Genomic DNA, 15,000 nt, shown 5'->3' with positions numbered 1-15,000 from the left:
CTGGGTTTCTTAAGTGTATTTTTTTCTGGATTTTTAAATGTACTTTTTATGGATTTCTTGTATATTTTTTTATGGATTTCTCAAGTTTATTTTTTCCGGATTTTTTAAAGTTTATATTTTCTGGATCTTTTAAGCTTTTTTTATGGATTTCATAAGTGTGTTTTGTCTTTTTCCTACATATCTGAGGTGTGTCTTGTTCTTTTCCATAAAAATCCCAGAGGATCAATCGTACAGAAAAACAAATTGTGTTACGTGAGTAACTGCAGATGTACAGACTTTAAATCGTTTTCTTCTTGCTTAGTAATATTATTAAAAGATATGTTCAGTTTGTGGGCCAGACAAGTGATGACATGTGGCGTTGAATGGATTATAATATGTATTCTTTAACATATATTCTTCTCAGAACCACACATAGGCGTGTGTATAGACCATCAAGGCAAAAATAAGATACAAATGTATAAGTAAACATTTCTGGAACCAAAAGCTTGTAACACAATGGGGGCTTAAATTTTGGGCATTGGATAATGTATATCCCTAAATGTATGGTTTTCTGTATGTCTTTGTTAAATCTATTTTATTATTATTATTATTATTAGTAGTAGTAGTAGTATTATCATCATATATATGTATATATTTTTTTGTCGATAACATAAGCACACTTAAGGTTTGGGTGTCCATGCGTAAATATTACTACTTTTCCGATGACTCAGCAATCACATGCATAATTTTCTTACTGTATATTTACAAGCAAAGAGGGGGTAAAATGAGATTTAGAAAATAATAAATAATCAAAAAGTAAAGTCTTCATTTACAAGATCTTATTTTCTGAACACATGGCTTCATAAGATAATATGAACACTGCCAAACGGCTAGGTTATAGGCCTACAATATTTTTCCTCTCACTGTTAGATTAAAAAAGTGGATTTTGTGCCGGTTCATTGTTGATATCATTATTGTTAATATTATAATAGTCATTATTCTTGTTGTTATATTAGCATTATTTTATTAGAAGTAGTAGGTATTATTTTCAACCGAAGTTTCATAACCATTCTAGAAGTGCTTCATTTCCCAAATGTGACTCTATCAACGAAACGAAAAAGCGTGGATTTTGAGTGGAAAATCAACTGTCCCTACACAGTGCCTGCTACATATTCCATATTATTCAATGGGACTTCGATCACGTAAGTACTAAAACGACTAGAATAAAAATGTCTTCGTCTTCGTCAGCTTTACTAACCCGGTCTTTATTATGAGTCGGTGTTTTTGATTGAGTTGTCTCCACTTGCTTCAATCGCCTACCATGTTGTTATTCAAGTCTTCCTCTCTCATATCCATTACCATATAGTCATTCCATCTTCTCTTAGATCTTCCCCTCCTTTCCAGGACTTCTATCATCATTTCTCATCACTTCCTCCATCGCTCCATACAGCATGCCCATACCATCTCAGTTTTTACGAGCAAAATACCCCCCTTATCCTTGCAATGCTGATCCTGCCCCCGTTTCTTACTCCGTACATCCATCATAAATTTTATTTCGGCCACCACCATCCTCTACTGCTACCACCGCGTGAGTCTGATACATATTGCCTATGTAGGAATGGTCGTTTTCATGGAAGTTGAGAGTGAACCTTGAATATCTGCATTTATTGTACATTCTTAATATACCAGCCTTACTGTCTCAACCTATCCCCTCCTCTCCTCACCTCTGTCGCCTATTCTTTAATTTTCTGCAATATCACTTTTCCAACTACATTCTTTCCCCTTGCTGTTGCACCACCAGTGGCTAGTTTATATCTCCTGATTCCTCTTCCTTGTTGCCTTCCCATTTGGTCTCTTGCACACGCAATATTCTAGCCCTCTTCCTCTTCATCAGCTCCATCACCTCTTCTACAATTGCCAGTTGTCCTGTCTGTGCTAACCCTCCTCCTTTACCCAAGCTTGGGACTGGTATAGAGCTGGGCTTGTTTCGGTTTAAACTGAAATAAGAGCATTGGGAAATATGTTTTTAGGGGGGAAATAACAACTTAATTTTCAAGTTTAAATTCATATCAAGATTTTGCATGGATTTTTTTTTCGCGGCATTCAAAAATATTCGAAAATATTTTTCATGTGTAAAATGAGACAGGATTTTTTTTTTTTTTTTTTTTTTTTTTTTTTTTTTTTTTTTATGTCGGAGTAACCCTTAGCGAGCATTCCTGTCTATAATATCCACTTGCAAAGGGTACAGAAGCACCAGGTAATTTATAGGATAAATTAGGATTTCCTAACCAAAGGAAAATGGCTATTTATTTTTAACTGCCCTGCTATTTTAAACAAATTGTAGCTAATAATATATCAACTAGTATGGAAAATTGACCAAAATTAATATAGCACGGCTTTAGTAGTAAACAATCAGAATATTTTAGTATTTTCTTTTCTAGACACTACACCACAACAATAACAAAGTCATCAGTAAAAGAAAATGATGTCACAAATTTACCCATACTTTTTCAGGCCGAAAACAGGTAATTGTTCTCACAAGGTCCACATCCCCGGGTTGAAACCCTTTACGAATTATACATACTGGCTACAGTGTCTTGGTGAGAAGAATTGCCCGATTAAAGACTGCCCAGGAGAATCCAGTGTCACTCCCGCCATAAACGTACCCTCTGGTTCCTGTCAGGGTATATCGAACGATTTCAGGACTCTACCTGATGGTAAGATAAAAGCTTAGCATGTCAACTAAACTTTATCATTTACTGATATTCCATGTAATGCTACAGTTCAGCTTTACGAACGACACGCTATGTTCCTTGAATAAAAAATATAGTTGTAGGAATATTTCTGAAATTACAATTCTAAGAGGAAAGACAAATAAATAAACCTTGTTCATGTTGACAAATGTAGAAAAAGTATGAATGGGAACGAATATTTTCACGGGGCAAGAGATGTATTTGACCGGTTTCGATTATATCTTCGTCAGAAATTCGAAACCGGTCAAATACATCTGTTGTATTGTGAAGATATTCATTCTCATTCATACCATTTCTAGAAAAAAAAAATATATTTTTGCTTATGGAACTAAGGTACACGAATCCAGCTTCCATTATGTCGTAATAGGCTACTTTTTTTTTACCTGTTTCTAGTGCCATCCAAGCCCAGGTCCTTAGCTGTACATGGACCCCCTTTTGACAACCAAAATAACGAGAGCAGCATAGCAAAGATAGTGTGGAAAGTCCCAGAATTCGCAAATGGGATCCTGCATGAATACCTGATTACTATTGATTTAGATGGACAAAATATCATTAACCGTAAGCTATCTTTTTATTCATCTTTATATAAAATAAAAACTTCTTTCGAATGGCAACAGTATTTAAGAATTTCACCGTTGTTTTTTGTTAATAATAAACTGTGACAAAGACAAAAGCTGTGATTTTTTTTTTTTTTTCATCTAGATGGGAATTCCGCCTTTGGAATTTCTACGCCTGATGTTTATTTATTAATATTTTTAAAAAATCCATAAGGTCCTGTAAAAGCTACTGTGGAAAGGGTTTCCTTGCGACCAGAAACATCCTATCGGTAAGTATAATTTGGAATATTATATACGTCTTTTATTTTTATATATTTGTATTTATATATGTATGTATATATATATATATGTATATTTATATATGTATGTACATATGTTTATATATACACATGTGTTCGTGTGTGTGTGTATGTATGTGTTTGTGTGTGCGTGCACATATATACACATACACGTATGTGTATATATATACACATACACACGCCCACACACACACACACACACACATATATATATAAATATATATGTATGTATGTATGTATGTATGTATGTATGTATGTATGTATGTATGTATGTATGTATACATACATATGCATATAGATATGTGTGGTATATATACATATATATTTATATTTATATTTGATATTTATTTATATCAATACATAATTAATATAGACGTGAAATACAAAGCTTTAGTATACATAGCATCAAGTGATATTATATTATATTGTAGTATATTTGGAAATAGCACGAGGATATAATACTGTATCAGATAAATTCATTTTAAATCCACTAGAAGGTTGTGTGATAAGATTAATTCTAATGATTAGCTGCGAAACATTACACTGATTCTTGTCCGTTTTCTTGCAGCATCTGTGTGAAGGCGAGGAACAAGGAACCTAAGGAATATGGCTTGAAAAATTGCAAAAACACTACGACCAATAGCGGCAGTACGTAAGCCTTTTTTATACTTACTTGCTCCATTGTCTCTGCTCTTTTTATTATTATTATTATTATTATTATTATTATTATTTTCAATTTGATATAACGTGTGCCCATAAATATCTACTGGACTTCTCGTCACTGTTTTTCCTTTGTTGAGCAACGAGTCCATTTCGGCCCGTGTCTTATAGCTAGTCTTTCCCCTGTACAGTTCCCTTCTTTACGGGTCAACCCTGGTACGGTCCCGATCATAAAATCTCCACGAGATATTTCATTCATATCAATTCCTCTGCCTTCGATGAAAGCAATGGCAAAATCAGGTAAGGGCTCAATATTCTAAAAAAATAAATCTAAATATATAAATGATTATATATAAATATATATATTATATAATATATATTAAGTATTATGTATGTATGTATGTATATTTATGTGTGTGTGTGTGTGTTTATGTGTATATGTGTGTATGTGTGTATGTGTGTATATGATTGTGTGTGTGTATGTGCTTATGTATATATATATGTATGTGTGTGTGGTGAAAATGACATTACCATTTCTTAGACACATGCAACATTTACAGGAAGCAAGAAGTATTATTCGCCAAAGCTGACAGAGAACTGAAAGTAGTCGACGTTATATCACAGCCCCTGAAGAACCATTCCTCGTTCGAATTCGGTAAGTCCCACTTAAGAAACATTGTGCGAAATAAAAGAACAGAAAAGACGTCATTGTTAATTAAAATAGAAGAATAAGAGACGTAATGATTAAATAAAATATAATAAAAGACGTAATGATTAAATAAAATATAATAAAAGACGTAATGATTAAATAAAATAGAAGAATAAAAGACATAGGGATTAAATTAAATAGAATAAAAGACGTAATGATTAAATAAAATAGAAGAATAAAAGACATAATGATTAAATAAGATAGAAGAATAAAAGACGTAATGATTAAATAAAATAGGAGAATAAAAGACGTAATGATTAAATAAAATAGAATAAAAGACATAGTGATTAAATGAAATAGAATAAAAGACGTAATTATTAAATAAAATAGAAGAATAAAAGACGTAATGATTAAATAAAACAGAATAAAAGACGTAATGATTAGATAAACTAGAATAAAAGACGTAATAATTAAATAAAATAGAATAAAAGACGTAATGATTTAATAAAATAGAAGAATAAAAGACATAATGATTAAATAAGATAGAAGAATAAAAGACGTAATGATTAAATAAAATAGGAGAATAAAAGACGTAATGATTAAATAAAATAGAATAAAAGACATAGTGATTAAATGAAATAGAATAAAAGACGTAATTATTAAATAAAATAGGAGAATAAAAGACGTAATGATTAAATAAAATAGAATAAAAGACATAGTGATTAAATGAAATAGAATAAAAGACGTAATTATTAAATAAAATAGAAGAATAAAAGACGTAATGATTTAATAAAACAGAATAAAAGACGTAATGATTAGATAAACTAGAATAAAAGACGTAATAATTAAATAAAATAGAATAAAAGACGTAATGATTTAATAAAATAGAAGAATAAAAGACATAATGATTAAATAAAATGGAAGAATAAAAGACGTAATGATTAAATAAAATAAAAGAATAAAAGACATAATGATTAAATAAAATGGAAGAATAAAAGATGTAATGATTAAATAAGATAAACATGTAATGATAAAACAATAATAAAAGACGTAATAAAATAAAATAATAAGAGACATAATAAAATAAAATAATAAGAGACATAATGAAATAAAATAAAAGACGAAATGAAATAAAATAGTAAAGGAATAATAAAACACGCTACCTAATGAGAGAGTAAAAGATGTAATAATAAAAAAAAATATTAGAATAATAATAAAAGACGTAATAATATGAAATAATAAGAGACATAACAAAATGAAAATAAGGAAAAATGTAATTAAATGCAATAGAAGAATAAAAGACGTAATGAAATAAAATAAAAGACTAAAAAGACAATGAAATAAAATAAAATAAAATATTAGAATAAAATCAACGAATAATGAAATAGGTTAGCACTATACACTGCAATTTCCTTCCATCGTCTACCTCACTTTACGTCACCTATCCTCCTACAGAAAATCTAGAGCCCGGGACTAAGTACAAATTCGCCATCAGGATATCTACCACTGACGGAGCGAAGATGTCCGATATTTACACATTCCAGACCGAAGGCAAGTTGCTATTCTCTTGTCATAAGCACGGTACCGAGACAGGTTACGTTATTGTGTAAGTTATTTCATATCTATGAATATACTATATACATATGTATATTATACACATATCTATCGATATGTGTGTGTGTATGGTTGTATTTATATATGTATAAAAGGTATGAATGAGAATGAATATCTTCACAATACAAGATATTCATTCTCATTCATACCTTTTATACATTTGTCAACATGAACGCAGTTCATGTATTTATATATGTATGTGTTTATGAATACACACACACACACACACACACACACACACACACACACACACACACATATATATATATATATATATATAATATTTAATTCATGAAACGAAATGATCATTGGGCCGATCAGCCGTGGCATCTAAATCATATCTGGGATGTGGTCAGAAGCCATCAAGTAATCAAAGTAAATGACCCCCAGTTTTTTTCTCTGTGCTCGCAGTTCCATCTAACTAGGAATGCTATCTCTGCCGTTTATTCAGTAGGACTAAACGTCCGCCAGACATATTCTGCATCTGCCATGAACTACCAGTTGCATTGATAAACCCAGAAACCACTGCCCTGCTGCCATCAGCTTCACCGTAACCCTGGCACGAGGAGCTCATAGGGTACTATCCTTGAAACCTAGGGTGCAGTCTAACTTCCTGCCAAGGACAACATATTCATTCACATCTGTGCCATAACCATGCGGTGTTTGATGAACTACTTGGCGCCATGTTGACACCATGTAGTTGACTGGGTCTTTATACTGGGGTGGCTGACCAATGATCCTTCCCAAGTTGTAGTTGAGTAGTTGGTGGTTATCAACTTACTATCATATCTACGATAGAGTCACCCACTATCGCATCTAGGTTTAACTTACCCAACACACACACACACACACACACACACACACACACACACACACACACACACACACACACACACACAGTGCATGTGTGTATGATATTTCAGTTTGTTTCCTCTCAGATGCCCCCATCAGCAGAATATTGGTGGCTTTTTTAACGATATTTGTGGTCGCACTGGCTGCCGTTGCTGTTATCGTCATCTACAATCGCCGATTCTCTCATGTGTATGTCCACCTGAAACTTATTCCATGTTAACACTTGATATACGTACGATGTCTTCACATAAATATAACCTTTTATATATCACACATAATCGCGCACAAACACACACAAACACGTGTGTGTGTGTGTGTGTGTATTTAGCGCAATGCAACTCTTCCCGTCCCGCAGCAAAGCAAGCACTTCCATGGAGCTTCCTCTGGTGGTCACTTACCCCCCAGACGTCGCCACCGAGAGACGGATCCTGGTCAGCAGCCTCCTCGATACAGTCACTGAACTCCACAACGATGGTGAGCGGTGTAGATATCGCTCTACTTTCTTGTTTTAGGCGTAAAATATCGAAATTAACAACGGTAATTATTTTTGTTTGTGCCAGGAAAGAAACAAGAGGTGATGGTAATATTAGAATAAGATAGACTTCTAACACGCTTGATCTTGCATTCGATAGGAGGCCAGCAACTTATCCGGGAGTACAATGAACTCAAATCCATCAGTCCAGCAAAGTCCACATACCATGCAAGTCTCGGCATCAACGATTATAAGAACCGTTACATCAACATCCTGCCGTGTGCGTATAATATGCAGTTCTTTCTACGAGAATTTTTATACCAACTTCCGTGATAGGATTGGTATCTGTGATCACGTTGAAGTATTATACTATATTGTGAGGTAGACCTATATCACCTGCTCTGGTACAACACAATTCAGTGATCTGTTAAGGATATATTTTATCAGTCTAGAAGTAGTAATGAGAGTGACTGTATTACATCATAATTTTTAATAGTAGTAACCAGTGAACCATGGAGTCTCTTGCACTTTGCTTCGATTGCATGAATAGAGGAATTACTGTCCATAAGAAAGACAACGTCGTGCGAACCATGGGGAACATGCATTATGAACGTTGTGACGTTGGTAATGAATCGTTGTTACCTTTTCATTTTAACTATATTTCTTCTGAGGGGATAGGGAAGCTGTTAAATTCACATGCAAATTCACATGAGTAACGAAAGAATCTTGTGTATTTTACCTCTCAGTTGACGACAGCCGTGTTATTCTGAATGAGTACAGGGGAATCCCTGGCAGTGATTATGTCAATGCCTCTTACATCCACGTAAGTACTTGCTACTTATTCTGCAGTAATTAATAGTTATTGTGTTATAGAGATGTCACATATATTAGATATTGGGAACAATGTTTCTGTTTTCTCATTTAAGAGAAAATCGTATTGTATTATAGATTTTCCCGACCCAGTCACGCCAACGTGTAATATTTTAGACACAGTATTTTTCTTTTCTTTTCTTCAAGAGCCAGTAGTACTGCACTTTTGTATTCACTACAACGATACCGTTTATAATACTAGGCACAACCCCCCTCCCCACCCTCATTTAAAGACGCAATAGCTTTATGCACTAAATTATATATATTGACGTGTTCCTCTCCACAGGGATACAGTAAGCCAAAGGAGTTTATAGCTAGCCAGGGACCCAAAGAGGAACTGAAAGAAGACTTTTGGAGGTTGGTGTGGGAGAAGAACGTCCACGTCATCGTCATGGTCACCCAGTGTGTGGAGGCTAACAAGGTACGTAGTACGTGCAGATGGGAAAAGGGAAAGAGAAACGGAAAAAGAACTAATGAAAAACAAATCAAGATAGGGATATGAAGGTTCTAAAATGTATAAAAAAACAAGATACAACTAATATATATATATATAAATATATATAAACACACACACACACACACACACACACACACACACACACACACACACACACACACACACACACACACACACTGGAAAAAATCTAAAGTTTTCCAAATCCCTGACGCAGGATAAGTGTTGCCCGTACTGGCCCTCGGCATCAAACGTGCAGGGCTGGCGTCTCGGATTCTCGAAGCTTCACGTTCGAACGGTGCTCGAGGTGAACCATCAACCAGGCGGATACATCACCAGGAAATTTGAGCTGTCCAAGGTGAGAAGCCTGAGAGAACTGTAATTCTTGTTGCGTTTATATCTCCATCACCTCTTAATCAGGTATGGGTCTTTTAACATTAGTTAAATAACAAGCTAACGAAGCCACTGTCCACACCACCACAGGGTTCACGCACTCGTGTCATCCAGCACTTCCACTATGTTTCGTGGCCTGACATGGGCTGCCCTCAGACCCCCGATCAGCTAATTCAGTTCGTCAAGGTAGTGAGAGCCGCCATCCCTCGGGAAAGTTCACACACGCTCATCCACTGCAGGTGAGAAAAGCCTTGAGTTGGATGTTATATTACTCTCTGAGATTATCTAATTGAAGGTACTATAGATTGCGTTAGTCATCTAAGGTCCACTATATAATCGAAGTTCTGATATCAAAGCTTAATTTTCAGTCTTTTCTCGTAGTTCTGTCATCCAAGTTATACAATCATACAAGTTAGTAAGGAAATTTATTTTATTAGGATGTATCATTTTCTGATATTGTGGATTTTTATATCATATTTGCGTGCGTCGTGTGTGTGTGTGTGTGCGTCGTGTGTGTGTGTGTGTGTGTGTGTGTGTGTGTGTGTGTGTGTGTGTGTGTGTGTGTGTATGAGTGTGAGTGTGAGTGTGAGTGTGAGTGTGAGTGTGTGTGTGTGTGTGTGTGTGTGTGTGTGTGTGTGTGTGTGATACCTTGCACCCATTTCTTCGCTATTCATCTTTCTCCATATTCTGTCCATTATTCGTCTTCCTATATGATCTATCGTCATATCATTGTATCCATCACCCGTCTCCTTCCCATTTCTATTATATCCATTCATTAAATTATTATTCTTGCATTTATTTCTTCATTATTCAAGTTCATAGTATCTTAATTTCTCACCCATATTATCTCCCACCATTCATAACACCCTCTAGCATTCACTTCATCATTACTCATCTCCCATTCAATTCTACACCATTCACCTCCCGCATTACTTCCAAGCATTCATAACATCCTCTTACATTCATATCGCTAATACCCATACCCAATTACTCATCTTGTATTCATTTCTCTATCATTCACCCCTCTCCATTCCTTCCAGCGCTGGGGTGGGTCGGACGGGGACATTCATAGCTCTGAGCAACCTCATGGACGAGATGGAGGCTGATGGAAGCGTCGATGTGTTCCACTGTGTGTACAGAATGCGCCATCACAGGACCAACATGGTGCAGACACAGGTAGGACAAAGTGTTGAGGTATTATCGCGAGTTTTGTTATTTAACGTGAGTTTTGTTATCAAATCGTGAGTTTTGTTATTTGATGTGAGTTCTGTTCATTAATGTGAGTTCTGTTATCTAATCTTGGCTTTTGTTATCTATTCAAAGTTGTGTTATCTGATTTGAGATCTGTTATGTAATGTAAGTTTTATTTATCTAATCTATGGTACAGTATCGGATCTAAGTTCATTCATCTTGTTACAGAAGTTCTGTCATCTGTCATTTAGATCTATCATCCAAGTTCTATCAGTTATCTTACAAGCTAGTAAAGTGTTTTATTTAGGTTCGACATCTTTTGTGGTTTCACGTAGGATCGATCTCTTGATATAGTGGAATCTAATATCTTCTATTACCCGTTTTTATCAGTGTAAATATTTTGATATCCTTAATTACTGTATTTTTTATATAAGAAACTCTAAGGAACTTTATTAAATGTATGAATTTTAATGTGCTTAATTGGCGTGTGGATCTGAATATGTCCTCTTCTCGTATTTGATTAACATCCCTAATAATGTACACAACTACAAGCCTGCTGTTTGGATTTAATCTTGGCGTGGTTTTATTAAACTTTTCGTTTTTCTTCTTTTTTTTCAGTCGCAATATTCTTTCGTCTACAAATGCATCCTGAAGCACTATCTAGACTCCATAGGTAGGTAGAGAGAATGAGACCGTCAAGGAGCAAGAGAGAGAGAGAGAGAGAGAGAGAGAGAGAGAGAGAGAGAGAGAGAGAGAGAGAGAGAGAGAGAGAGAGAGAGAGAGAGAGAGAGAGTGATTGAGAGAGAGAGAGAGAAAGAGAGAAAGAGAGAAAGAGCAAAGACGAGAGAGACAGAGTGGGAAAATAAGAACGAGAGAGAGAGAGAGTGAGTGAGAGAGAGAGAGAGAGATAGATAGAGAGAGAGAGAGAGAGAGAGAGAGAGAGAGAGAGAGAGAGAATAAGAACGAGAGAGAGGGAGAGAGAGAGAGAGAGAGAGAGAGAGAGAGAGAGAGAGAGAGAGAGAGAGAGAGAGAGAGAGAGAGAGAGAGAGAAAGCCTAAAAAGAATATCTGTTTGAAGTAATTTTGTCTTATAAGTTTATTCTTCTTTTTGAAATAATATTGTCTTATTGGAATGCCATACTAATAGCATATATCAATTTATATACGTCTCAGCAGTCCATTTTTTTTTTTTTTTTTTTTTTTTTTTTTTTTACGTGCAAGTTATCAGAAAACAAACTTTCTCTCTGATCTTTTTACCCCCCCCCCCCTGTTCTCACACCAGGCGAAAGTGACAAATACTGCTTAGAGGATTCCGAATCGGCCAGTCTGAATACCAACGTAAGCGTGATTCAGGACAATCCCTATTTTATGAAAGACGAATACAGAGAGGACGAGGGACTTATTCCATTCACCGATGATGAGGAAGAGGACGACGACGAGAAGGAGAAGGAGAAGAAGAAGGGAGGAGGCAAAGACAAAGCCAAAGTTCACGAAAACGAACAACACGAGGAGGAAAAAGCTGCACTTATCGAGGAAAAACATGATGATAACGTGAAAGCAAATGGCATGATAAAGAATGAGGAAAACAGTGAGTGTGAATGGGAGGATATTAATATAGAGGAAAATGAAAAGAATGGGGGGAAAGAAGGCGAAAATAAAGTCTTACAATTGAACGGAAATTAGAATTCTGAAATTCTGATTAATTATAGTGCGGTTAGAGAGACAGTTTTCGTTTGAAGTTAAGAAACTACTTCTTGATTCATGCTTCACCTCTCTGATTCACAGAAATTTGTAATATAAAAAAAAGTATTGATATGTGACTTACAGAAATTTGTAATATAAAAAAGTATTGATATGTGACTTACAGAAATTTGTAATATAAAAAAAGTATTGATATGTGACTTAAAGAAATTTGTAATATAAAAAAAGTATTGATATTTGACTTACAGAAATTTGTAATATAAGAGAAAAAGTATTGATGTGTGATTTACAGAAATTTGTATAAAAAAAGGATACAGTTCCATGAACAATTTAGAACTTTTTCATTCTGTGGCCCCCGACCAATATGTAATATAATCTCAATCGCCCGGTTTAGGGACTGTCAACTTTTCAGAATCATTTATTACTTCTTATGAATAGTGTGATGGTGTCAATTACTACAGGAAAGCCCATTTTATGGAAATATTCTGATTAACTGATATGGAGAGGTGATTTATAGTTATGGATTTTAGCAGGTAATCCATAAATGTAAATACTGTTAATATTTATATATGTTAGTCAATGTATAAACATTAAGAATGTTTATAAGGTAACTTTGAAAACTATATGATTCACATTATCTTAATACGTGTGTGTGTGTGTGTGTGTGTGTGTGTGTGTGTGTGTGTGTGTGTGTGTGTGTGTGTGTGTGTGTGTGTGTGTGTGTGTGAATGTACGTGTGTATAACATATATATGTATATATATATGTATGTATATGTATACGCACACACAAACATATAAACATGTATAATATATACATATGCATATATAATATATACATATACATAAATATATATATTATATATATAAATATATATATATATATATATATATATGCTCACTCACATGCGCACGCGCGCGCACACACACAAACATGCATACATATATGATATGTACATATATACTATATATATATATGTATATATATGTATGTATTTATGTATATATACAAACACACACACACACACGTGTGCGTGTGTGATTTGTATGGAATACTAGGGACAAGTAATATTCGGGACTGATTATGGTCAATCATTCACGAAAATACATATATCTGTAGCATCCAAAATATACAATCAAATAACTAACTGTATTTATTTTGCTTTATCTTTTAAACTTGCAGTATAATATCCCGAAGAATCTTCTCAAATTGTAATAGCAGACTAGGTATTATAACTATGTGGTTTCATTGTTTACTTTGATCTTTTTCACTTCTGAATTAATTAGAAATGCCTTATTTATAATTTACTGTGCTATATAGATAGATGTATAAGAATATATATGTATATATAAAATATATATATATATATGAATGTGTGTATGTGAGTTGTAAATACTGAATTAATTCACTATTAATAAAATACAGTTCTTATCAAGATTGATTTTTCAAAATATCTCCTAACACTAACATACCCCTCATAGAAAACGAAAGGCGAATTCAGAGCTCATTTTCTCATACCACCTATATATATTTATAAATTTTTGTGTTCATTTTGTTTTTTTCTTTCCTTTTTACGTTGCACTATATCACCTCAGCCATTCGATATAGGAAATACATTTTACAAATATGTCAACCTCGCATGGTTAATTTGACTAATGCATACTGAGTACAAGTGGATGGCCTAGAAATACACATTGTTAATTCTTATTATGCCCCGCTCAATAACAAAAAACAAAAATTTAAATACAAACTTGCCGTACATTTTCTTCGAGGACATGGTTTCATACTACATTTATGATTTTAACACTACCACGAACGCGAAACAAATTAACCTGCAACGGTTTTCCCTCCCATTTTTTTTCCCCAAAGGTTATCATTCCCCCTAATCCCTTGTTCGTTGTTTTCGCGGGGGGAGGGGGGGGGGGGGCTTAGGAAGCTCTCGCCGTGACTAGTTTTGCATACTTATTTTTTTTTTTTTTCATTTTCTTACTCTTCTTCACCCCTTCTTCTGTCTAGTTATCCTATTCGATAACTAATTTTCACCCCTTTCGCTACAATTCTATTTGTTTTAGCCATTAGAGACAGTTTCTAATTTACATAGTTTCAAATTTATCTGTAAATTACGGTAAAGCTAAGAAAACCTACTAATAACTATATATTTTTGTTCTTGTTTTTTTTTTTTCTGGCTTTGATCTTCTCTTACTCACCACATCCATCATACTCCATTAATTTAACAATTATTTCGAAAATGTTGAAATACATATCTCCTAAGCAACACACTACTAACATGACCCCTGTGATACCCCGATAAGATAACCTTGAACTTCAGCAACACTTGTCTGTGGCTTGGCAACTGTAATACATCAGTAAAGGTGCGTGACAGTAAACGATTTAATCTATTTTATCTATGTACTCAGAGCTCAATACATCATTCGTTTATTCAGTCGGATTTTACGCTGGTATTTCTTTCTCTTTTATATTATTATTATTATCATTGTTCTTCTATCATTCCTCTTCTTCTTCTTCTAATTATTATTATTGTTGTTGTTGTTATTCTT

The 15,000-nt window shown here is 34.2% G+C and overlaps 1 protein-coding gene across 2 annotated transcripts in view; it reads left to right on the top strand.

Moving 5' to 3' along the window:
• LOC125028913 (receptor-type tyrosine-protein phosphatase F-like) overlaps window positions 1-13,167 on the top strand; it is a 31,708-nt gene extending 18,541 nt beyond the window's left edge. The window contains exons 6-23 of one of the 2 annotated variants that reach the window (XM_047618529.1): window positions 1,055-1,181; window positions 2,494-2,696; window positions 3,126-3,290; window positions 3,504-3,558; window positions 4,157-4,236; window positions 4,440-4,548; window positions 4,809-4,903; window positions 6,353-6,448; window positions 7,450-7,552; window positions 7,692-7,837; window positions 7,996-8,115; window positions 8,582-8,658; window positions 8,992-9,126; window positions 9,377-9,517; window positions 9,643-9,791; window positions 10,593-10,728; window positions 11,362-11,416; window positions 12,025-13,167. In XM_047618529.1, coding sequence (XP_047474485.1) covers window positions 1,055-1,181; window positions 2,494-2,696; window positions 3,126-3,290; window positions 3,504-3,558; window positions 4,157-4,236; window positions 4,440-4,548; window positions 4,809-4,903; window positions 6,353-6,448; window positions 7,450-7,552; window positions 7,692-7,837; window positions 7,996-8,115; window positions 8,582-8,658; window positions 8,992-9,126; window positions 9,377-9,517; window positions 9,643-9,791; window positions 10,593-10,728; window positions 11,362-11,416; window positions 12,025-12,425 — 2,393 coding nt within the window. In that variant the 3' untranslated portion in view covers window positions 12,426-13,167. The remainder of the gene's footprint in view (window positions 1-1,054; window positions 1,182-2,493; window positions 2,697-3,125; window positions 3,291-3,503; window positions 3,559-4,156; window positions 4,237-4,439; window positions 4,549-4,808; window positions 4,904-6,352; window positions 6,449-7,449; window positions 7,553-7,691; window positions 7,838-7,995; window positions 8,116-8,581; window positions 8,659-8,991; window positions 9,127-9,376; window positions 9,518-9,642; window positions 9,792-10,592; window positions 10,729-11,361; window positions 11,417-12,024) is intronic. The other variant, XM_047618530.1, reaches the window with a different exon arrangement.
• Window positions 13,168-15,000: the final 1,833 nt, after the last annotated feature.

The sequence above is a fragment of the Penaeus chinensis genome, chromosome 9, assembly GCF_019202785.1.
Source record: "Penaeus chinensis breed Huanghai No. 1 chromosome 9, ASM1920278v2, whole genome shotgun sequence".
Classification (NCBI taxonomy): Eukaryota; Metazoa; Arthropoda; class Malacostraca; order Decapoda; family Penaeidae; genus Penaeus; species Penaeus chinensis.
This window is presented reverse-complemented; position numbering and strand designations above follow the sequence as displayed.